We start from the raw sequence: 21,499 nt of genomic DNA, 5'->3' as shown, positions 1-21,499 counted from the left end.
TGATTGTCTACAGAGCACTCATATCTCCCCATTCATTTCACGGTCCAAGAATTGGTAAGAAGAGTTAATTTTATGATTTATGATTGTTATGGGAAGTGGGTTTTAGATACTCCTAAACCAGGAAGATGATTAGAAGGTGAATTATGGAAACGATTTTCTTTATCCCAACTCTCTGATTTTAGGTATCATTTTTGTACTCTGATCTGATTACAAGAGGCAACAGAGATTCATTTTAACAAATTCAGAAGCTCCTGAAAGCACAAGGAGAAAAAAAAAATGAAAGAAAATCGTTTGTAATCAATTCTCCAGGGATAAGTAATTCCTCATACTGATAAAAGGAACCAGGACTCCTTGGAAACATGGCTGATTCTAAGACTGGGCCAGTTTATACAATGAGCCAGGAGAATCTTGTGGTGCTAGAAAGGAAGGGATTGCTCCAAAACAAACAAACACACCCACAATGATGGGGGTATGTCGAAGGGACACAAAAGCCAACAGAAATAGGTCCCAGGGGCCAGAGCTGAAACAATTTGAGCAATGAAATAAATAAAGTAGCATTGGGTTCTAACCCAAAGTATAAAATAAATATCGTGAGTCCACAGTGATATTAATACATATTCAAAGAAACAAGTAAGTGTGGGAGAAGAGACAAACCTCCCTGCACAAGAATTCCAAATAATTTATATAAACACCCCACCTTCCAACACACTGTCCACTCCTTAAGGGTGGTCTGTGCCTAGTGGCTTTCTTCCAAAGGGTACCGTACAGAAGGGGGCAGAACGTTGACTCTCAAGTGGAGAGTCCTGACAAACACTCCCTCCTCCGGGTGAGCAGGGCAACATGAACAGCAGTAAGTCAAGTTGATGGAATCTCCCCTTGATGTGACGTGGTGAAGCGGTATTTTACCTCCGTAGGAACCATAACCCCAGTCTAATCATGACAAGAACATCAGAAAAATTCCAACAGAGAAAAATTCTACAAAATATAAGACCAGTGCTCCTCAAAACTGCCCAAGCCATCAAAAACAAGGAAACTCTAAGAAATGGTCACAGCCAAGGGGAGTTTAAAGAGACATGATGATGTGATTTAACAACTGGTAACAAGTGAGAACCCTCACCCCTTTAACACTAGACATTTGTAATCATGTAAACAGTTAAGATATTAACATTTAGTAGGCTTGTATTTCTTTATAGTGACTTAAGTTAGTACTGAAAATGTTTGTGAACATGCATTACTTTCAAAGTAAAAAGCTAACAAAACAAAACAAAAAAGGAGATGTGATGATGGAAAGTTATGTGATATTCTTATGTGAGAAAATGAACAGAGCCTCAGTGACCCCTGGGACAGCATAAGGCAGATTAGATGGCATTGGATTTCCCAAAGGAGAGGAGAAGGAGGTGGGACAAAAAAATTATTTGAAAATATAAAGACCAAAATGTTTCTAATATTTGGTGAAAATGATACAAGTCCCCCAAAGTCCAGCAAACCCCAAGGAGAAAACCACACGAGGGCAGCCATGGTCAAATTGCTGAAAACCTCTGATTAAAAAAAAAAAAAAAGAGGCTGCTCTTATATTAAAAAAATTTCAAACAGGCAGAGGAAAAAAATACAGATTATGGAGAGGAACCTTAAACCAATATAACAAACATTTTGTCAGAAACCATGCAAGCCAGAAGACAGTGACATCTTTAAAGTAGTGAAAGAGAGAATTTTAAATGCTGCAAACCTAGAATTCTATACTCAGTAAAAATATCTTTCAAAAATGAGGGCAATAGACTTTTGACATAAAGGGTGAGAAAATTCACTACCAGCAAACTTGCTCTAGAAGACATGCTGCACACATCATGTAGGGGGAAAATGATACAAGATGGAAATACAGATCTACATTTTTTTTAAAAAAGCATCAGAAGTTGTAAATATTTGCATGAGCATAAAATACAATTTTCTCAATTTATTTATTAAAATTTTTAATGTTTCTTTATTTTTGAGAGAGAGAGAGACAGCATGTGAGTGGGGGAGGGGCAGTGAGAGAGGAAGACAGTATCTGAAGCAGCTCCAGGCTCCAAGCAGTCAGCACAGAGCACGACATGGGGCTTGAACCCATGAACCGTGAGATCATGACCTGAGCCAAAGTCAGACGCTTAACTGAGCCACTCAGCCACCCTGAAAATACAATTTTCTCATTTTAAATCTCCTTAAAAGATAACTACTTCTGAAAAGTAAGATAATATCCATTTATGTGGAGTTTAACACAAATAGAAGCAAAATGTGGCAAAAAGCAGCAGAAAAGGTGGAAAACGGAATCCTAAGTATATAGTGTAAGATTCTTACATTTTACATGAAGGCACATAGCACTATTTGAAGGTGGTAAATTATTAGTCAAAGATGTATATTATAAACTCTAAGGCAACCTCTAAAAAGACACATACATGAATTCAATAGAGAAAATAAACTGAATCATAAGATACTCAATGAAAAGAAGGCAGGAATGGAGGAAAAAGAATAAGTAACAGATTAAAGAAAAACCAAATAGCAACTTGGTAGATTGAAACACAATTACAACTATATCAAAAAAACACATGAAATATAATGGTCCAAACATCCCAGTTAGAATTCAGATTGTTGAATTCACAGTCTGCATGTAGCCAGTGATGGCTCATCTCCTGGGGCTGGGGAAGGAAACCCCTTTCCCTGAGGACACTTCCCAAATGAAGGTTAACTCAGTGGTAACAGTCAGTATTGTGGTTGTTGGTGGTGTGGTGGTTGGCATTGCCTTTGGTGAACGAGGGCCAGAGAAGCGAGGGTGTGCACAAGGCAGGGACAGGACTGGATCTTCTCACTCCCTACCTGCGGCTGCTTGTTGGAGAATGGAAGTCAATGAAAAGCCTAAGCAACTGCCTCTACTTCTGGTCCATCCTCCACAAGGCGTTTATCTTCCTAAAACAAATTGGATAATGGCACTCCTCTGTTTAAAAACTTTCTATGACAGGAGTGCCTTGGTCAGTTAAGCATCCATCTTTTGATTTCGGCTCAGGTCATGATCTCATGTTCATGATATCAAGCCCCATGTCAGGATCTGTGATGACAGTGCAGAGCCTGCTTCGGACTCTCTCTCTCTCCCTCTCTCTGTCCCTTCCCTGCTCTCTTTCTCACACACACTCTCTCTCTCTCTCTCTCGCTCTCTCAAAATAAGTAAACATTTAAAAAAAAACTTTTTTAAAAAATAAAAACTTTCGGGACACCTGGATGGCTCAGTAGGTTGAACATCCAACTTTGGCTCAGGTCATGATCTCTCAGTCTCTGGGTTCGAGCCCCGCATCGGGCTGTGTGTTGACAGTTCAGAGCCTGGAGCCTGCTTCTGATTCTGTATCTCCCTCTCTCTCTGCCCCTCCCCTGCTTGCACGCTCTCTCTCTCTCTCTCTCAAAAAGAAACATAAAAAAAAAAACCTTTAAAAACTTTCTATGACAGTAATAATAGCTAACAAATACTGTGTGTTCTGTGTCTGGTACATTATAGATATCATTTCATTAATTCTATAACAGGTGGGCAGATTCCCAGGAGATCGGTGGCTTCACTTCTGCCACCCAGCAAGTGGCAGATCCAAGAGGCAAACCCAGATCCACCTCATCCTTTGTCATACTGTCACTCAATGGCTCTTTGGAAAGCAGGAGCTTTCTATATAGACACAGCTAGGAAGGCAGTCAGAGGACAATTCACGGAGGTCTTAGAAGAAATGGAGAGTCTTTGGAGGTCTTTCAGCAAGGGAGTGACTTAGATATGGCCACCATGGAGCAAAGTGACCGGGCCAGCCTGGAGGGAAGGAGGTGCTGGCACCAACCAGGAGAAAGGGGGTGACGCCCTGGCGCGGGCAGGACTAGCGGCAGAAGAGGGCATAGATGTCAAGGCTAGCGCAGTGATAACAACCAGCAAGATCTGGACATCGTATCTGGGGGCTTAGAAATAGGAAGATGTCTAGGGTGACTTGTCGGTTTCCAGCTTGGTACCATCCACTCAGAGAGGGGACATCCATGTTGAAATGGGTTTTATAGGAAGCTGATGAGTTCAGGGTTGGACATTCTGAGGTTGAGGCATCTACAAGGGGTCCAGGAGGCGATGTCCAGCAAGCTATAGACATCAGTGTTTGGAGCCCAAGACGAAGTCTAGTCTGGAGATAAAGATTTGGGGTCAAAAGCATAAAGCTGTTCCCAAATATCCCGTCAGGTTGGCTCTCACTCCCAAATCCCACAGCATGGTTTCTATAGATCTATTTAATCCCTTGCATTTAATACTGACTTATTTTTGGGTCTGTCGACTCAGACTAAACTCATCACAGTAGACAGAATCCACAGCAAGCTGAGCTGCAGGAAGGTTGAGCCATTTTCTCAATTTCATGCAGCTTGTAAGTAATGGAGCTCAAACTTGAACTAAGTCCTCTCCATCTAAGTTCCCAAGAGCTTCTCTCTCATGAGTAGGTTTCCATGCATTGTGGCAGGAACAGCCCTCTAGAAGGGTCACTGTCTTCACCTAGAATGTCAACAGGAATGAAAGGAGCCACAAAGGCCAATTTTGTAAGCACGTAAAAATGTAACAAAACAAATAAGCTACATTTATCATATGCCAATATTTTATTGGATGCAATGAACCTAATAGCCAGTATCTGCACTCTTTATGACATCTTTACTCTCAGGTAGGTATTAGGACCCCTGCTTTACAGATGAAGAGGCCGAGGTTCAGAGTGGTAAAGTGACTTGCTCAGAAGTTGCCCTACCAGTATTTGAATCTGATTTACCTGATTACAGAAGCACAGACTTCCCCAGCATGTCTTCACGTTTGCCATGCAGTAGGTTTGGAGAAAGCAAATCAATGGTTAGTCTTTCTCTGTCTGTTACAATAGGGAGTTATTATTAGGTGGAAGTGCTGTATTTTAAACAGCTTGGGCACCTCCTGTTGCTAATAGCCTCTTCAATCAGCCTTCGGCCCATAATTTTGAGCTACCTTTGAGATCCTTGTGTGCAATCTACTTTCAACCATGCATACATCTAGCAAAGCGCTGTAGATGCAGGGAATTATTAGAAAGTCAGATGGGTCACCTTCAAGGGGTAGAGAAAGACACTGATGTCGCAGGCCCACGCTACCATCAAGCGCTTTACAGATCCAGTCCATCTAATCTTCAAAGGGATTTTCATCACCATTTTGTTGGTGAGGAACACGAGGCTCCGAAAGGTCAGGTAACTTGCCCAGGGACACACAGCTCATGAGTGGCAGGGCAGGACGAACTCAAGCCATGTTATACCAAAGACCATGAACTTTCCACTCCACTACCCCATGTGTGAGAATCAGTGCTCTCTGCCCCTTCTCTGCTCACTGGGCCTTCTGATGCGAAAGCTGGCCCCAACAACTCTTCTCGCCTACATCCGAACGCCCTGCTCGTGCACAGTAATGCAGTGACGTGGCCACGTGACAGCTCATTATGGAAGATTTTTGTCTCCCAGCAAAGGTCCCTGTTCACCATGCTACATGCACGCTGGTGGGAAACTGCAAAGATGTGGCCTTCTGGTCACCAACAAAATGTCTCGTGGCAGATAAGGGTTTGAAAGTTAGGAGATCTGGTTTCAAAACCATATCCTTCCCATGGAGGTGGCGTGATCAGAGGCAAGTTACTGAAACTCTGAGTCTCAGCGTCCTTGGTTGTAACACGGGAGTAGTGATGCCCACCTTGTTGGGGCACTAGTGAGGACTAGAAGTGGACTGAAGTAGCTAGAAGCGGAAGTGACTCTCAGGCAACAAACGCTTCATCGGGATCCCTTGTTCTCCCCTGGCTGGTGACAGGGTTCCCTTCTCGATCATTTCCTACCTTCAGGAAAGATGCACTGTGATTGCATTCTTTCCTTGGCTCTTAGAAGAGCTCATGCAATGAGCCAGTCCAACCGCAACAAGACATCATCGGCTTGACCACACTGTGATGGTGGGAGGGGTGAGAGCAGATCGAAGCTCCCTGTGAAACACAAGGACCCGTGGGCAGTCTGTCTGTTGGCAAATGTGCCCACTGATCGGGTCCAGGGAAAAGGGCGAGAATTGGGGGCCATAAAGCGTAGGTACCCTGATTCTGCTACTTACTGACTTTGTGAGCCTGCACACATCACCTTGCCCTCTTCAGCCTTTGGATTCCCTTACTTGCAAAAGGTGGAAATAACTCTAGTTCGAGTTGGAGACCATCTACCCCAGGTTCTTTGGGCACTGGCATGACAGGGGGCAAATCTCTGCTGAATATAACAACGTGCAAGAGGTAATTAAAAATACATGGTCCCTACATAAAGCAAAACCAAGTTCCACTAAGAAGAGCACTGTGTAGTTTATTTTTGAGACGAGCTCTTGGTAATTTATTTTCAAATGTTCCCTTGATAAAAATAGAATATGTAACAAATACAAAATGCGGAAATGGAGAGCCTCACTTGGACACTCAGCCCATATGCAGCCAGGCGGGGCAGGGGTACAACCCGGGGGGCTGGGGTCTCCTCCGCACCCCCAGAGAGGTAGCACCGAAGCGTTCAAGGCCGGTCCTATGTCTCATCATGTCCCTCGTGATGCTGAGGACAGAGGCCAGACTGAACCGAGTCCTTAAAAGTCGTGGATATTGGGGGTGTCTGTGTCTTCTGCGTTTGCAATTTCTATGTACAAATGCACGTGTGTGCATGTGCATGCACACACACACACACACACACACACACACACAGGTGGGTAGGAGGAAAAAATCTGTCTTCAGACTCCTGGGAGCTTTCCTTTGGTTTAGTCCATGCCCAAGGCCCAAATGGACTTTTTGGCATTCAGGAAGTTCTTCTTCTTTCTCCTGGGAGGAACGTGCAGCGAGATCTCTGGCTCTTTCGGATTTCTGAATATAAAGAGCTTCTCGCCTGTGTTCAATAAGTCGATGGTTTCAGCCCCCATGATGGGCACAGCGGCCACTTCTCCGACGGACTCCAGGGACAGGTGTGGCCAGCCTCCTCTTCCAGGTAATACCAGCCTCTCTCTGAGAGGGGGACAAGGCTTCTGCAATATGCTGGAGAAAGAACAGAAGATCAGATGGGTTGTTTTGGGTAAGCGGCCTCCTCAGTGTCCTGATGGAGCTCTCGCCGCCTTGGGCCCTCAGGTCCTCAATCAGAACCATTTAATTAATTAATTAATTTAAAAAGTTGTATTTATCTATTTGAGAAGAGATTCGTGTGCACAGGCAGGGTAGGGGCAGAGAGAGAGTGAAAGAATCCCAAGCAGGCTCTGTGTTATCAGTGACGAGCCCAATGCACAGACCGTGAGATCATGACCTGGGCCGAAATCAAGAGTTGGTCACCTAACTGCGCCATCCAGGTGCCCGCAATCACGTGTCATTTTAATGGAAGACATTTTCCCTGGGATCACGAGACTGCCCCTGAAATTAGCTGAAGCCCGCGGCAAATTATGTGTGCAGACCACCCTTTCTGACTCATGACTCTCAGCTTTGAGGAGTTTTGTGAGTCTGCTGCTATCATGTCGCGAGCCTGACATCAGCCCTGGCCAGAGGAGGGATAGCATGGAAACTGGTACATGCTACAGACCAGAACCCTCCCCCCCTCCAACCCCACCCCTAGCTCTCTCCTCACCAGTCAATTATTCAACATTTACCAGGACATCAGGGCCTGTGAGCTTCATACCAAAAGCAGGCTGGTAAGATCTGATTGCAAAGCAAGAGTTAGCAGTCAGGCAAACCGTGTCTGAAGCAGAAGAGTTACACTTTGAGGGAATGTCCCACAACAGGATGGCTGGAATCCTGTCCACGAGTGGTCCAGCCCCTGGCTCCCCGGATGCTTCTGATAATGGCCAGGACTCCTTCCAAGGGCCCCGCACCACCTAAACGCCCCAGGATTCTCTCTGTGCCCACGCGGTCCATGATGAGGCCACGCCACCGGAGGTCACCTCCTGGAAGTCACTGACAAGCTTGCCGGCCCTTCTGGGACAGACGTGGCAGATGGGGCTCCCTTGCCTCCCGCCCTTGCAGCTGGTATGTATCTGAACAAGGATTCCAACCCAGCTCTGGGTGATCCAATCTCTCCTCCTCCTTCCATGGCTCCCCAGTGCCTCCGGGCAGGGCAAAGGCTAGCAGAGTGAGCCAGAGTTGGGGTGGGTAGGGGGGTGGGGGCAGTATTTCTCCTGATCTGTACTCCCCCCACTGCTATCAGTGCAGCCTGGGAGTACCTTCACTTCCCCGTCCTAATCTGGAGGAACTGATTTCTGCTCCTTTCATGGGGCACTTGACGTTTATACAGCTTGTACTTGACTTTCTTGGCTTGAGCTCTAAATCTTGATCTAAGTTCTTTGGGACTAAATTCTGACATCCAAACTATTATCAATGGCTCCAGGATTTTTATCACAGATGATTCACAAGCTTGGCCTCGGCCCCTTTACCTCAGCTGAGAAGTTATGGAAGGGGCAGAACTCAGGACACACGCTTCCCCTGGACATCTACTGTTTGCACGGAACACATTGCACACATCATCACTTTCTAGTCTGTTATGAATCCACCTGATGTCACTCTTTCCCCAAAGGTTTTTTAGGAGGAAACACCGAATGTACTCGGCTAACTATTCATAGCAACCTAAAACCACCCACCCCTAATTCTCCTCTGACATCCAGGGGTGCAGAAACCACAGCTAAAAGAGAAAGGCGCTTGAAGGTCTGGAAATCCCGGGCCTGGTAGCCCAGGGGTGAGCCAGATGGTCCCAAATCCCACGGCCACCGTTTCCTGCGGCAGGCTTGGCACCTGTCCCTCTGACCTTCTGGAGCTCCAGGGATATCACCCCCACTTTCTAGAAGGCTGGGAGGCTCTGTGCAGTAAGACCGCAGAGGGCTTTGTAAACCATAAAGTCCAAATAGCAATAAAGACTGATTCTCCCTCTAATGACATCTCATCTGCAAACAGCCACTGGTTAAAATAAGTCCGGTCGCTAAAGTGCTAATAAGTGTAGGAGAACATTCTCCCACTGACAGCTAAAGGCTTATTTTCAGCTCCTAAAATAAGTCCACTGAGTAAAGATTGCAGTCTTTGGGGAAGGAATGAGGGTATGCTTGGAGTCACCCTTCCCTGGGTGACTCTGGGCCCCCTCGCCTCCCCATCCTGCTCACAAGGACCAGGTGGACCCCCTGCCGTGCCCCCCCCGAGCAGGAGCTCAGCGTTACCTCTCTTTCCTCTCGCGGGCCCAGAGCATCTTTTCCAATCCTCTGCTTATCAGCTCTCCCCGTAGTCTGCTTTCCAGGGCTTGCCACCAGCCCTGGTGCTTCCTGAAGGCAAGAAGGCAGTGTCTTACGTTATCTAGAAAAACAGACTCTTCCAGTGACCCACAATCCTGAAAAGCACGATGGCACTCCATCCCTCAATGTGACCTTGGGCTGACAGGAAGAACTCATTTTCATGGTTCTGTTTCTCACTCAAGGCACGCTGATCAAGCACTTTCTTTGGTCAAGACTTCCCAGGAGGTTCTCATTTCAGGGGTCAGAGCTGGGTAATGGGTGACATCAGTTGGGCAGGAGATGGCTCCCTAGAGGTGGGGACACTTGAGCCGAGTCTGGTATCCCCACAGCATGCACACAGAGGAATGCCTTCTCTGTGCTGATGCACGGACTGGCCCCCCCTGGAGTGTACGCTCCACACGGAAAGACTCTGTCTTCCTTTCTTTCCCACACCCACAGGTGCTACAGCAGAGGATGCACCAGGGGCTCAGTAGTGGTTTATGAATATATTAAGAAGGTTGCAATGGCCCAGTGGAAGCTTTGAAGGAGGGCTGCCCGGGGAGCCCTAATGCCAGGCAGAGGACTGATTCTCTGCTGTAGAAGGGACACTGCAGTGTCACACAGGTGAGGGACAGGAGGGAGATGGTCGAGGGCCTTGGGCTCAGGTCAGTTCCCTAAAGGACACTGTGGAACCGAGAGCCCTGTCTGTGCTCTGCTCCAGCCAGGCTTCCACTCTGCTTCGGCCGGTGCCCACTGCCTGGCTGGTGGTGGAGATGGACTCGCTCCTGTGCGGAGTCAGGCTCTCCCAGAAGCGAACTCTTGGGCAGAGAAAACCAGTCTTCTGAGGGCAGCACCCCAGAGAGCAGGTCTTTTGTACTCTCCTGGTGCTGCCCATCCCAGGACCTAGGGATTCGGCTCTGCCTGGATTCTGAAAGGCTTCCCCACCCCCCACAAGCCTTCTTGCTGAGATTAGTCAATCAGATTTTGTTGCCTGAAACCCAAGACCCTGAACTTGTGACCTAGCACCAGGTGCTTGGAACACAAGAGGACTGCCTTGCCCTCAGATAAGTGGCTTAGAGCTCCAGAATTGAGCCAGTCCAATTGGCCATGAGGCCAGGCAAAGAAGTGGCACTCATGCTCCACACTCGCGGTGACAGCCACTCACTCTGAGTTCTCTTGCCTTGTCTATCAGCAGTCTCTGCTCACCAGCCTCCCCAAACTGAACTGGCTGAAGGTGCAGCCCATTAGACAAGGTTCTCATGAGTGGCCATTCATGGCTCAGGTTTGCCTCCAATACCTGCCATCTGCCTGTCCCTCCCTGTCTGTGCACTGATGCAAACTGCCCTGTGACATGCAGCTCTCTGACCACGCCCACACCCAGCCCCAACCACATCCACATTCAGGGCTAATCACTGGAATACAGGTCCTGACCACGCCCACACCCAGCACCGCCCACACCCATTCAGCCCTGCCCACAGCCACACTCAGACCTGACCACACCCACACCTAGTCCCTGACCAGAACCACACTCAGGCCTGACCACGCCCACACCCAGCCCCAACCACATCCACACTCAGGGCTAATCACTGAAATACGGGTCTTGACCACATCCACACCCAGCACTGCCCCCACCTATTCAGCCCTGCCCACACCCACACTCAGGCCTGACCACGCCCACAGCAGCCCTGACCACACCCACACTCAGCCCTGACCACACCCACAGCAGCCCTGACCGCACCCACACCCAGTCCCTGACCAGGCCCACACTCAGGCCTGACCACGCCCACACCCAGCTCTGGCCACGCCCACACCCAGCCCCAACCACATCCACTCAGTCTTGATACTGGAACACAGGTCCTGACCACGCCCACACCCAGCTCTGCCCACGCCCACACCCAGCCCCAACCACATCCACTCAGTCTTGATACTGGAACACAGGTCCTGACCACGCCCACACCAAGCCCTGCCCACACCCATTCAGCCCTGCCCACACCCACACTCAGACCTGACCACGCCCACAGCAGCCCTGACCACACCCACACCCAGTCCCTGACCAGGACCACACTCAGGCCTGACCACGCCCACACCCAGCCCCAACCACATCCACACTCAGGGGTAATCACTGGAATACGGGTCTTGACCACATCCACACCCAGCACTGCCCACACCCACACTCAGACCTGACCACGTCCACAGCAGCCCTGACCAGGCCCACACTCAGGCCTGACCACGCCCACACACCGCTCTGGCCACGCCCACACCCAGCCCCAACCACATCCACTCAGTCCTGATACTGGAACACAGGTCTTGACCACACCCACACCAGCACTGCCCACACCGACTCAGCCCTGACCACACCCACCTGGTCCAGGTCACACCCACACTCAGCCGTGACCACGCCCACAGCAGCCCTGCCCACGCCCACACCCAGCGCTGAGGGAGGCTTGCCGCCCCTGCGGACTCGCACCCCTACCCCACAGCTACTGCCCCCACAGTCCCACCCTGCGTCTCTCCCAGCCCTACTCTTCGCCCTTGGCTGTGCGTCTCACCTTCTTGAGTTGAGATGGTTACAAAGACACTGCCCCCACTCCGGAGGACTCGTGGGTCCCTGCGGAGGAGGCGGGCTTCACCCCCAGGGCCTCCCCCCCCGGGGTTCAACACTCCTTCCGGGGGGGCTGCGGCTCTTCCTGCCACCGCGTCCCCCTCAAACTCGATTCTCCAGTGGCGCTGCTGTGCTCCCCAGACCCCCCTCGCTCCACAGCCCTGCTTGCCGCCTTGCCTTACAAAGGGCCCGTGATGCCCAAATTCACACCTGGCACCTGATCCTCAAGGGAGGTGTCTCTGCAGCATTTCTGTCACTGAGGAAGACACGGGTCCAAACCAAACTTCCAGCCGGAGGGCAGCGAACGGTTAACAACACCTATGAAGGTGTTTCAGTAACTGAAAAGTATGGGTTTTAAACTAATAAAACAGCGGAGAATAGCGTCTACACCGTGTGATCGTGATTGTACAGAAAGACGATTCTACCGCACAGGAAAGAGAAGGAACTAGGCGCCCTTGCCCGCAGGTACGGTTGTGAGGGGGGAGGGGGCATACACTGGGGCTGCTGCCCACGCAGACATACTCCTACATGTTTCTGCACACTCACACACACACCCAGCACACTCATAACCCCCCCCAAGGAAACACATTCTGGAGGAAGAACTGTAAGAAAACGTTAACAGCCAATATTTCTTTTCCTTCTTTTTCCTTTCATGCACTGTTCGAGCTTTAATGTGTGTGTGTATGACATCTGTGGCTGGGAAGCACCTAAGACTTCACTGGAACAATAAACTGGTGATGAAAAAAAAACTCTGGACGAAATACTCAGGCCTACCATGACTTCAAACGGATTCGCGGCCCCTAGTCTGGATGTCCTTTGCTCCGTGAGCAATGAATGCCGACCCAGGAAAGTGTGTGTGTGTGTCCTGGGCCCGCCTCCTCCTTCCACTTTGTTCCCTTCAAGGAATCTCACCCCGTTTTCCAAAAGCAGCCTGGATACGGCACTCACCTCCTCCTGCCCGGGTCAGCCTGCTCCCCGCCACCATCGTTCTCCGCCGAGTGGTCTGGATGCTTCTGGCTGCCCGAGTCCAGCGCGGCCAGCAGCTCGGCCGGCGAGGCCGCGGGCAGAGCCACGCTCAGGAGCCGGCGCAGCGTGCCCCCGGGCACCATCGCCAGCCTGGACAGGTACGACGCCAGTCTCAGCGCCTAGAGGGGTTAACAGGAAGCTGGTGACCTCACCGCGCTGCCCGTGACGAACAACACGTGTTAATGGATGACGGTCTTGGGACTTTTTGTCCCAGGGAGATACACATTTTAGCAGCTCGGTCTTGAAAGCACATTCCCAAATTCACAGAGCTGTCAAGAAGAATCTATTTGGTCACCGGGACGCGTCCAAAAGCTTCATCTAGCCTCCCAGATGCTCTCGACTCCTGCTCCGTGGCCGCGGCGGGGCCAAGCGGGAATGGTCCCCACTTAGGCCACGGCCACCCCTGGATGGATGCTGGTGAGAATAGCCAGTCTCCACAGTCACGGCCTGTAAGGGGTCGTGCATCTTTCCTTCCAGGACTGAAAAAACGTAGAGATGAAGAAGAGCTCGGTGGTTGCTGGGGGTTGGGGGTGGGGAGTGGGGAGTGGGGTGCGAGAGGCAGGTCTTTGTGCCGAGGGAATAGTTCTGTATCTTGATTGTGGTGCCGGCTACAGGAATCTACACGTGACAAAATGACACAGAACTAGACACACACTTTGTAATCGACGTCAGTCTCCTGGTTTTGATATTGTAGGAGTTTTGTAAGATGCAACCATGGGGGGAAACTGAAACAGGGTGGGGTACTGGAGCTCTCTATACTAGCTTGGCAGTTTCCTGGGAATCTAAAATTGTTTCATATCTTTTTTTTTTTTAAGTTTATTTATTCTGAGAGAGACAGAGAGAGAGAAAGAGAAAGGGAGAAAGAGAATCCCAAGCAGGCTCCATGCTGTCAGCACAGATCCCGACTTGGGGCTCGATCTCATGAACCACTAGACCATGATCTGAGCCAAACTCAAGAGGCGGATGCTTAACTGACTGAGCCACCCAGGCGCCCCTAAATTGATTCAAAATAAAATAAGAGAGAGAGAGAGAGACAGAGAGAGAGAGAGGCAGAGAGAGAGAGAGAGACAGAGAATGGGTTCCGCACTCTGGCAGACCCACTTCCTGCCTCACTGCAGACAGGATGCTGTGTCCTGGGGCAGTGCCTTTATTTCTCTCTGTCCTCAGCTTCTTATTTGTAAAGCGGGTGACAGAACACCTATAGCAGAGGATTCTGTGAGCACAAAATGAGCCAGAGCGTGTAGACCTGTCCTCGCACTGGGGAGCCACAAACAGCGGCTCCAAACAACACTGCAGCCCAGGGGACGAAAGTCTGAGGTCATTTCCACTGGGCTACAGTCAGGATGTCAACGGGGTACCCCCTGCTCGGGCTCTGGGGTGGGGGGGACACACGTCTTCCTGTCTCTTCCAGGTTCTCGCTGCTGCCTGCCTGCCTTGGCTCACGGCCTTCCTGCATCTTTAAAGTGTATCCTTCCAACCTCTGCTTCCGTCGCATCACCCAGCGTGGGTGGATGGATGGATGGATGGATGGATGGGTGGACAGAGAGGTGGATGGATGGATGGGGGATGGGTGGGGGATAGAAGGATGGGGGCATGGATGGATGGGAGGGATGGATGGATGGACAGGTGGATGGATGGATGGATGGGTGGGTGGATGGAGAGATGGACGGGTGGATGGATGAATGGATGGATGGATGGATGGATGGGTGGATGGGGGGATGGGTGGGTGGGTGGACAAAATATAAAAATGAGATCATAATGCACATAAAGTACTATTCAGTTTATGCATTTATTTTGTTTATTCCCTGCTTTCCCCACTAGAATATCAGCTCCCGAGAGCATGGCCTTTATCTGTCATGTTTACTGCTGAAATCCCAGTGTCCAAGACAGTCCCTGATGCTTATTAGGAGCACAGCAAATATTTATTCATGAACGAAGCCTCTTCAGAGGATGTCAGGGTTTTTGAAGTTAAGTGGACTCTAAGTCATGCCTTGCGTGACAAAGAAAAAATTCCACCTCGTCTACAGATGGCTGCGGTCTTGTTGTAGCCACCAGGGGGTAAGGACAGGGTTCAGCGAGGGACGCAGAGGGGGTCCCGGGCCCTCCCACAGCACAGGGAAGCTTCCGCCTCGCTGGGTTAGTGCTGCTCATTTCTCAAGCGGCATCCCCTTCCCATCTGATCCGTGAAGCAATGAGGATGCAGCTTGCTCTCAAGGGAATGTGAAGCAGCATGCAATGGAAAGACGAGAGCATTTAAAGGGAGTAAACCTGATTTCCTGGCCAGCTCTGCTCCTGGTGGCGCCTACTCTGTGCATGTCACACTCGTGCCAGACCGAGAATGGGAACAGAATGTCTGGGTGCACATTCAGTCTCAGAAAAGCAGCTGATCGGGGCGGTCGCTACTCTTGCTGCTGCTGCGACCACCGTGCCCGATGGGACGTCCTCTGCCTGCTGGCCCGGGGCCAGGCGCCTGTCATAAATCCGTTCAACAGTTCCCCGGGCTCCATGTCCCCCCCGCCCCCCGTGCTACAGGTGAGGACGTGAGCCCTGGGGGGGAACAGGTGACATGACGTGCTGACAAGGGCTGGCCCAGAACACGGGTCCTCACCTGGCTGTAGAGGGCGGTGAAGGTGTCGAACTCCACATTCTCCAGCAAATCTTCGAGCACGGCGCTGTGGTCTCGCTCCTCCCTCCAGCTGGAATGCAGACATCTAGTCATTTCAGTAACGACCACAAGGGGCGCCTGGGGGCCTCAGTCTGTTGAGCGTCCGACTTCGGCTCAGGTTATGATCTCCCAGTTTGTGGGTTCGAGCCCCGCGTCGGGCTCTGACAGCTCAGAGCCTGGAGCCTGCTTGGGATTCTGTGTCTCCCTCTCTCTGCCCCTCCCCCTGCTTTTGCACACTCTTTCTCTCTGCCTCCCTCTCAAAAGTAAAGAAACGTTAAAAAAAATCATGAATCTACATTTTTAAAGGATAGCTATCAAAAGAGATGGCCACAGAGGCTTAGCTTCTTGCCTCGAGGACTTTGCGAATAACCCTTTATGGAGGCCCACCAGGACAGAGGGGCTCCTCAAGGGGAGAAGTTTTGGGGGGGCCTTTTCTGTGGCTCTGCTGGGCCATCTGTGGTCCTTCTTGAAAAAGTCTCAAGCTTAGTTGTCAGGCTCGAGAAGGATCAAGTCCTGGGGTCCTAGCCCACCACGTTCCCTGTGTGGAAATGGACCCAGCACCGCGTTCCTCGCCTGGTCCTGGCTCTGGCCACATGGTGGCATCTTTTCGCGTGAGGGTCCCTCTCAGGCTTTCTAACTTCCTCACCAGAAGGCCTGCCCAACCAGTCCCTTAGCTGACAGAGGTGGTGCCACTGATTACCCACCCGCATTCTTTTTTTATTTTAACTTTTAATATTTTTTCTTTTTTAAATTTATTTCTGAGAGAGAGAGAGACAGTGTGAGCACAGGAGGGTCAGAGAGAGAGGGGGACACAGAATCTGAAGCAGGCTCCAGGCTCTGAGCTGGCTGTCAGCACAGAGCCCGACGCAGGGCTTGAACCCACGAACCGCGAGATCATGACCTGAGCCAAAGTCAGACGCTTAACCGACTGAGCCCCCAGGCACCTCCCCCTCCCCCGCATTCTCGTTGGCTAGCACAACCCAAACTCATGCCAAAAGCTTTTTCCACCTGCAATGTCCCCCATGAAGGATGAGGCTTCGTATACTCGAAAATACCCGCATGAGGGCATCACATACTCGAAAATCCTGGTGGAAATCAGGTCAACATCCCTGAGCCTTTCCCTCTGACGTCACATTTTCACCCTCTCTGGTAATCAGCCCGGTGGAACGGAACTGCACTTTGATGTCGTGTTTCCAGGAAAGCATAATCGGATCAATTAAAACAGCCCATAATCCTGCCACCCAGGAGTCTCATCCATTACAATCTGGTCTATTTCCTTCTAATTAATTTTTGCATGTGTGTTCTCACAAAGGGAATCCCACAGCGTCTATAGTTGGTGCCCCACCTTTTCCACATCAATATTATACTCACAGTGGAAAATTATGAAGCTATGTTAACAATTACGTCTTCGAAGATTCTTAATGCCACGGGCAAAGGCCAGTTGTCTGTTAATTAGAATGCAGAGTGCAGCCCTCACAACAGGCCGGGGTCCAGCCTGTTCAAGCAGGATGCAAACGGTTATGTTTACGGGGAGCTCAGGTAAGGCCTGCATTCGCTGTACTGGGTCAGCGTTTGGCTACCGCCCTGTGGTTAGAACGACGCTGCCCTTGGGGGGAGGCTGGGCAAATGGCACATGAGCTTCCCCGCACTGTTTCTGCCACTTCTTGTGAGTCTCTAATTATTTAAAAATAAAAACTTTGGGGGCACCTGGGTGGCTCAGTTGGTTAAGCGTCTGACTTTGGCTCAGGTCATGATCTCACGGTTCGTGGGTTCGAGCCCCGCGTCGGGCTCTGTGCTGACAGCTCAGAGCCTGGAGCCTGTCTTTGGATTCTGAGTCTCCCTCTCTCTCTGACCCTCCCCTGCTCATGCTGCCTCTCTCTCTCTCTCTCTCTCTCTCTCTCAGAAATAAATAAAACATTTAAAAAAATAATAATAAATAAAATAAAAATAAAAACTTTAAAAAAACATGTTGAGTAAAAAGCTCAGTGAGACAAAGTATAGGAAGATGTCAGGGACGAAGCGTGCTATGTTAGCAGCTGGTGTCTGAGCGCTGGAGGACCCTGAGACGACAGCCTGACAACCTGGGGACAGTGTCCAGTGGACCTGGGAGGCGGGGTGCCCCCAGGCGTGCAGGGTACTGACACCACGCGGCACTCCGGGGCATTGGGCTCACCTCTGCTGGTGGTGTTCCAGCAACTTCCGGCCCTTGCCCAGGGCTTGCTGCAGCACAGCGGAGACCTGCCTGTCAGCATCCGCGTCCTCAGGCTCGTTGAGAAGCCCGGGCCCGTCGCCGGCCCACTGCTGCCGACTGGCCAGCGCCCGCTGCAGCTGCACGGCCTCCTGGTGCACCAGCTTCTCTTCCAGCTTCCTTTCCAGCTCCTGGAGCTCCTGCGCACAGAGGGGCGGCGGGGAGCACACGGCACGTGGGCCGAGGATTACATCCGCCCCATCTGCCCAGCCGCTCCCGTCCAGCCGGCCCAAAGGGCACAAGCAGAGGGCGCGGTGACCTCCCACGCCTCCTGGCCTTGGTGCACGCTGCTCCCGACACCTGCGGGGCCCTCTGCCCGCCTGGCCAATCCTGAGTCTCCTCGCAAGCCCTGGCTCAGGAGGACTTCTTCAGTGAAGGGCTCCTGAGGTCCCTTGGAAGATGCAGACTCCCTCTCCTAAGGCGCCCACTCACCATCCCTGCTACGATGTCCCCGTCTCAGACCGAATGTCTGGGGCCTCTCACCACTCTTATGTTGAAGCCTTAATCGCCATGCGTCGGAATCTGGGAGTGGGACTTTGGGGAGGCAGTTAGGCAGCTGGGTTTAGACGAGGTCACCACGGTGGGGCCCCGCGATGGGATCAGTGTCCTTATAAGAAGTGGAAGGGAGGAGTGCTTGGGCGGCTCATTCTGTTGAGCATCCAACTTCGGCTCAGGTCATGATCTCACGGTTCGTGAGTTCAAGCCCCGCACTGGGCTCTGTGCTGACAGCTCAGAGCCTGGAGCCTGTTTTGGATTCTGTGTCTCCTTCTCTCTCTGACCTTCCTTTGCTCATGCTGTCTCTCTCTCTCAGAAATAAATAAAACATTAAAGATAAAAAAATAAAAAGAAGTGGAAGGGAGAGTCTGGAGCCCCCAGTCTGTGCCATGTTAGGAGTCACGGAGTCCATATGCCAGGAAGAGCCCCGAGCAGCAACTGACTGTGGCATCTTGATCTTGGACTTCCAGGCTCCAGAACCGTGAGAAAAACTGTTGTTTCAGCCACCAGGCTATGGTACTGTGTTAGAGGCGCCAAGATGCTGCCCTGCCCGTCTCTACAGCTGCCTGAAGGCCCTGCACCGTTCTGTACAGTGTGAGCCCCGGAGAGGGGACATCTCCCCCTCCCTGGCTGAGCCGGCACCTGCTGCTGACGTATGTGGGGCATCAGCAAGCATCTGGCTCCCCGGGGTGAAGCCTGTGCCCGAGCACAGCACACCAGCGGGACCCACAGCGTGCTGGGCGCTGTGCTCAGTGCCTCCATATGTTAGTCTCACTGAGTCCTGTAACAGCCCTATAGAAGGCATAGTCTTTTTTTTTTTTATTGCTCAATTGGCATCCAAGTGAGTTAGCATACAGTGCAACAAAGATCTCCGGAGTAGATTCCTTAACGCCCCTTACCTTGAGCCCATCCCCCCTCCTACAACCCCTCCCGCAACCCTCTGTTCTCTGTATTTAAGTCTCTTATGTTTTGTCCCCCTCGTTTTTACATTCTTTTTGCTTCCCCTCCCTTACGTTCATCTGTTTAGTATCTTAAATTCCTCATATGAGTGAAGTCATATGATTTTGTCTCTCTCTAACTAATTTCGCTTAGCATAATATGCTCCAGTTCCATCCATGTCATTGCAAATGGAAAGATTTCATTCTTTTTGACTGCCGAGTAATAATACTCCATCGTGTATATAGTACCACATCTTTTTTACCCATTCATCTGTCAACAGACATTTGGGCTCTCTCCATACTCTGACTATTGTCGATAGCGCTGCTATAAGCATTGGGGTGCATGTGCCCCTTTGAAACAGCACACCTGTATCTCTTGGATGGATACCTAGTAGTGCAATTGCTGGATGGTAGAGTAGTTCTGTCTTTAATTTTTTGGTGAACCTCCGTACTGTTTTCCAGAATGGCTACATCAGTTTGCATTCCCACCAGCAGTGCAAAAGATCCTCTCTCTCCGCATCCTTGCCAACATCTCTTGTTTCCTATGAGGTTCCAAGCCTCACAGAAGGTAGACACCTTGAACCCTTTACTCAGCAGACAGGCCATCGTGTTAGCCATTCTGACAGGTGTGAGGTGGTATCTCATTGGAGTTTTGATTTGTATTTCCTTGATGAGGAGTGATGTTGAGCATTTTTTCATGTGTCGGTTGGCCATCTGGATGTCTTCTTTGCAGAAGTGTCTATTCATGTCTTTTGCCCATTTCTTCAGTGGATTGTATGTTTTTTGGGTGTTCTTTATAGATTTTGTATACTAACACTTTACCTGATAGGCCATTTGCAAGTATCTTCTCCCATTCTGTCGGTTGCCTTTGAGTTTTGCTGATTGTTTTCTTTGCTGTGCAGAAGCTTTTTATTTTGCTGAGGTCCCAAAAGTTCATTTTTGCTTTTGTTTCCCTTACCTCTGGAGATGTGTTGAGTAAGAAGTTGCTGCGGTGGAGGTCAAAGAGATTTTTGCCTGCTTTCTCCTCGAGGATTTTGATGCCTTCCTACCTTATGTTTAGGTCTTTCAGCCATTCTGAGTTTATTTTTGTGTATGTTGTAAGAAAATGATCCAGGTTCCCTTTTCTGCATGTCGCTGTCCCGTTTCCCAGCACCACTTGCTGAAGAGACTGTCTTTATTCCACTGGATATTCTTTCCTGCTTTGTCAAAGATTAGTTGGCCATATGTTTGTGGGTCCACTTCTGGGTTCTCTAGTCTGTTCCACTGATCTGAGTGTCTGTTTTTGTGCCATACAGAACACATAGTCTTATTTTCCCTATTACAGACAAGGAAATTAAGGCAGAAGAGTTAAAGCAAACTGCTATTTCATGCAGCTCTTAAATGACAGAGAATCTGAGGCCAGGCCAGGTGACACCAGGGGGTTTGTGTCCTTATCCATTGGCTAAACTGCCTGTCATTGGGCAAACAGAAGAAACCTGCATTCTTGGGCCAGGGGAGTCAGATAATCTGGCTACAAGAGACTGCCTACAGCCTGCTCAGGGGGGTAAGGGGCACGGGGGAGGCTGGAGGTCCCAAGCCTCACAGAAGGCAGGCACCTTGAACCCATCACTCAGCCGATAGGCCAGTGCTCTAAGCGGGGGTGGAGAGTGAGGCTGGGCTTTAGTCCTAAGGGGCCTCGGATGGGCTCCACGAGACAGACAGCGGTGATCCTGTCCTCCTAAACCCCTTCTGCAACCCATCCATCCACCTGCCGCTTTGCACAAATGGCATCCGAAGCTTGGCTCTGGAGCAGTCTCCCTTAACGCCTGCTCTCCTCACTGGAGTTTAATGGCTGACAGCAGGGACCCAAGGACTGCGGCTGGCGTGTTCACCCCTCTCCCCAGCAGGGAGCGCAGGGCTTGGCTGGCAGAAGAAATAACAGTCAGCATCAGATCATTGTCTTCATGATTCATAACAGTAATGATGGCAGCCAGCATGTACCAGACGCGTACAAGGCCAGACTCGATTCAGCACAAGGCTCCTGCTGAGTGTGGTATTGGGCCATTAGCGAAGGTGGCGAAGGCACAGAGCAGCCTGAGTGCCACGCTGAGGAGCGATTTCATGTTTCTCTGACTCTGGGCCGTATCCCTCACCTCTGTTTCTCTGGGAACCACTTCATAGGTATCTGCTGAATGAATGGTTACATGGATAGATAATGAGATGATAGACAGACAGACTGACAGATAGGTCCAAGCCTTTTATTGGGCACCAGAGCTCAGGAGTGAAT

General features: G+C 50.4%; 1 protein-coding gene across 1 annotated transcript in view; it reads right to left on the bottom strand.

Annotated features, from left to right (window-relative positions):
* Positions 1 to 6,328: 6,328 nt before the first annotated feature.
* Positions 6,329 to 21,499, bottom strand: part of EVC2 (EvC ciliary complex subunit 2) — a 135,925-nt gene continuing 120,754 nt past the window's right edge. Inside the window, exons 19-23 of the mRNA XM_077750384.1 lie at positions 17,726 to 17,940; positions 15,496 to 15,583; positions 12,810 to 13,006; positions 9,209 to 9,310; positions 6,329 to 7,058 (exon numbers count right to left, since the gene is read on the bottom strand). Coding sequence (XP_077606510.1) covers positions 6,788 to 7,058; positions 9,209 to 9,310; positions 12,810 to 13,006; positions 15,496 to 15,583; positions 17,726 to 17,940 — 873 coding nt within the window. The 3' untranslated portion in view covers positions 6,329 to 6,787. The remainder of the gene's footprint in view (positions 7,059 to 9,208; positions 9,311 to 12,809; positions 13,007 to 15,495; positions 15,584 to 17,725; positions 17,941 to 21,499) is intronic.

Source organism: Crocuta crocuta, unplaced genomic scaffold (assembly GCF_008692635.1).
Source record: "Crocuta crocuta isolate KB4526 unplaced genomic scaffold, BGI_CrCroc_1.0 scaffold179, whole genome shotgun sequence".
Taxonomy (NCBI): Eukaryota; Metazoa; Chordata; class Mammalia; order Carnivora; family Hyaenidae; genus Crocuta; species Crocuta crocuta.
The sequence above is the reverse complement of the archived record's forward strand: the minus strand, read 5'-3'. Positions and strand labels throughout refer to the sequence as shown.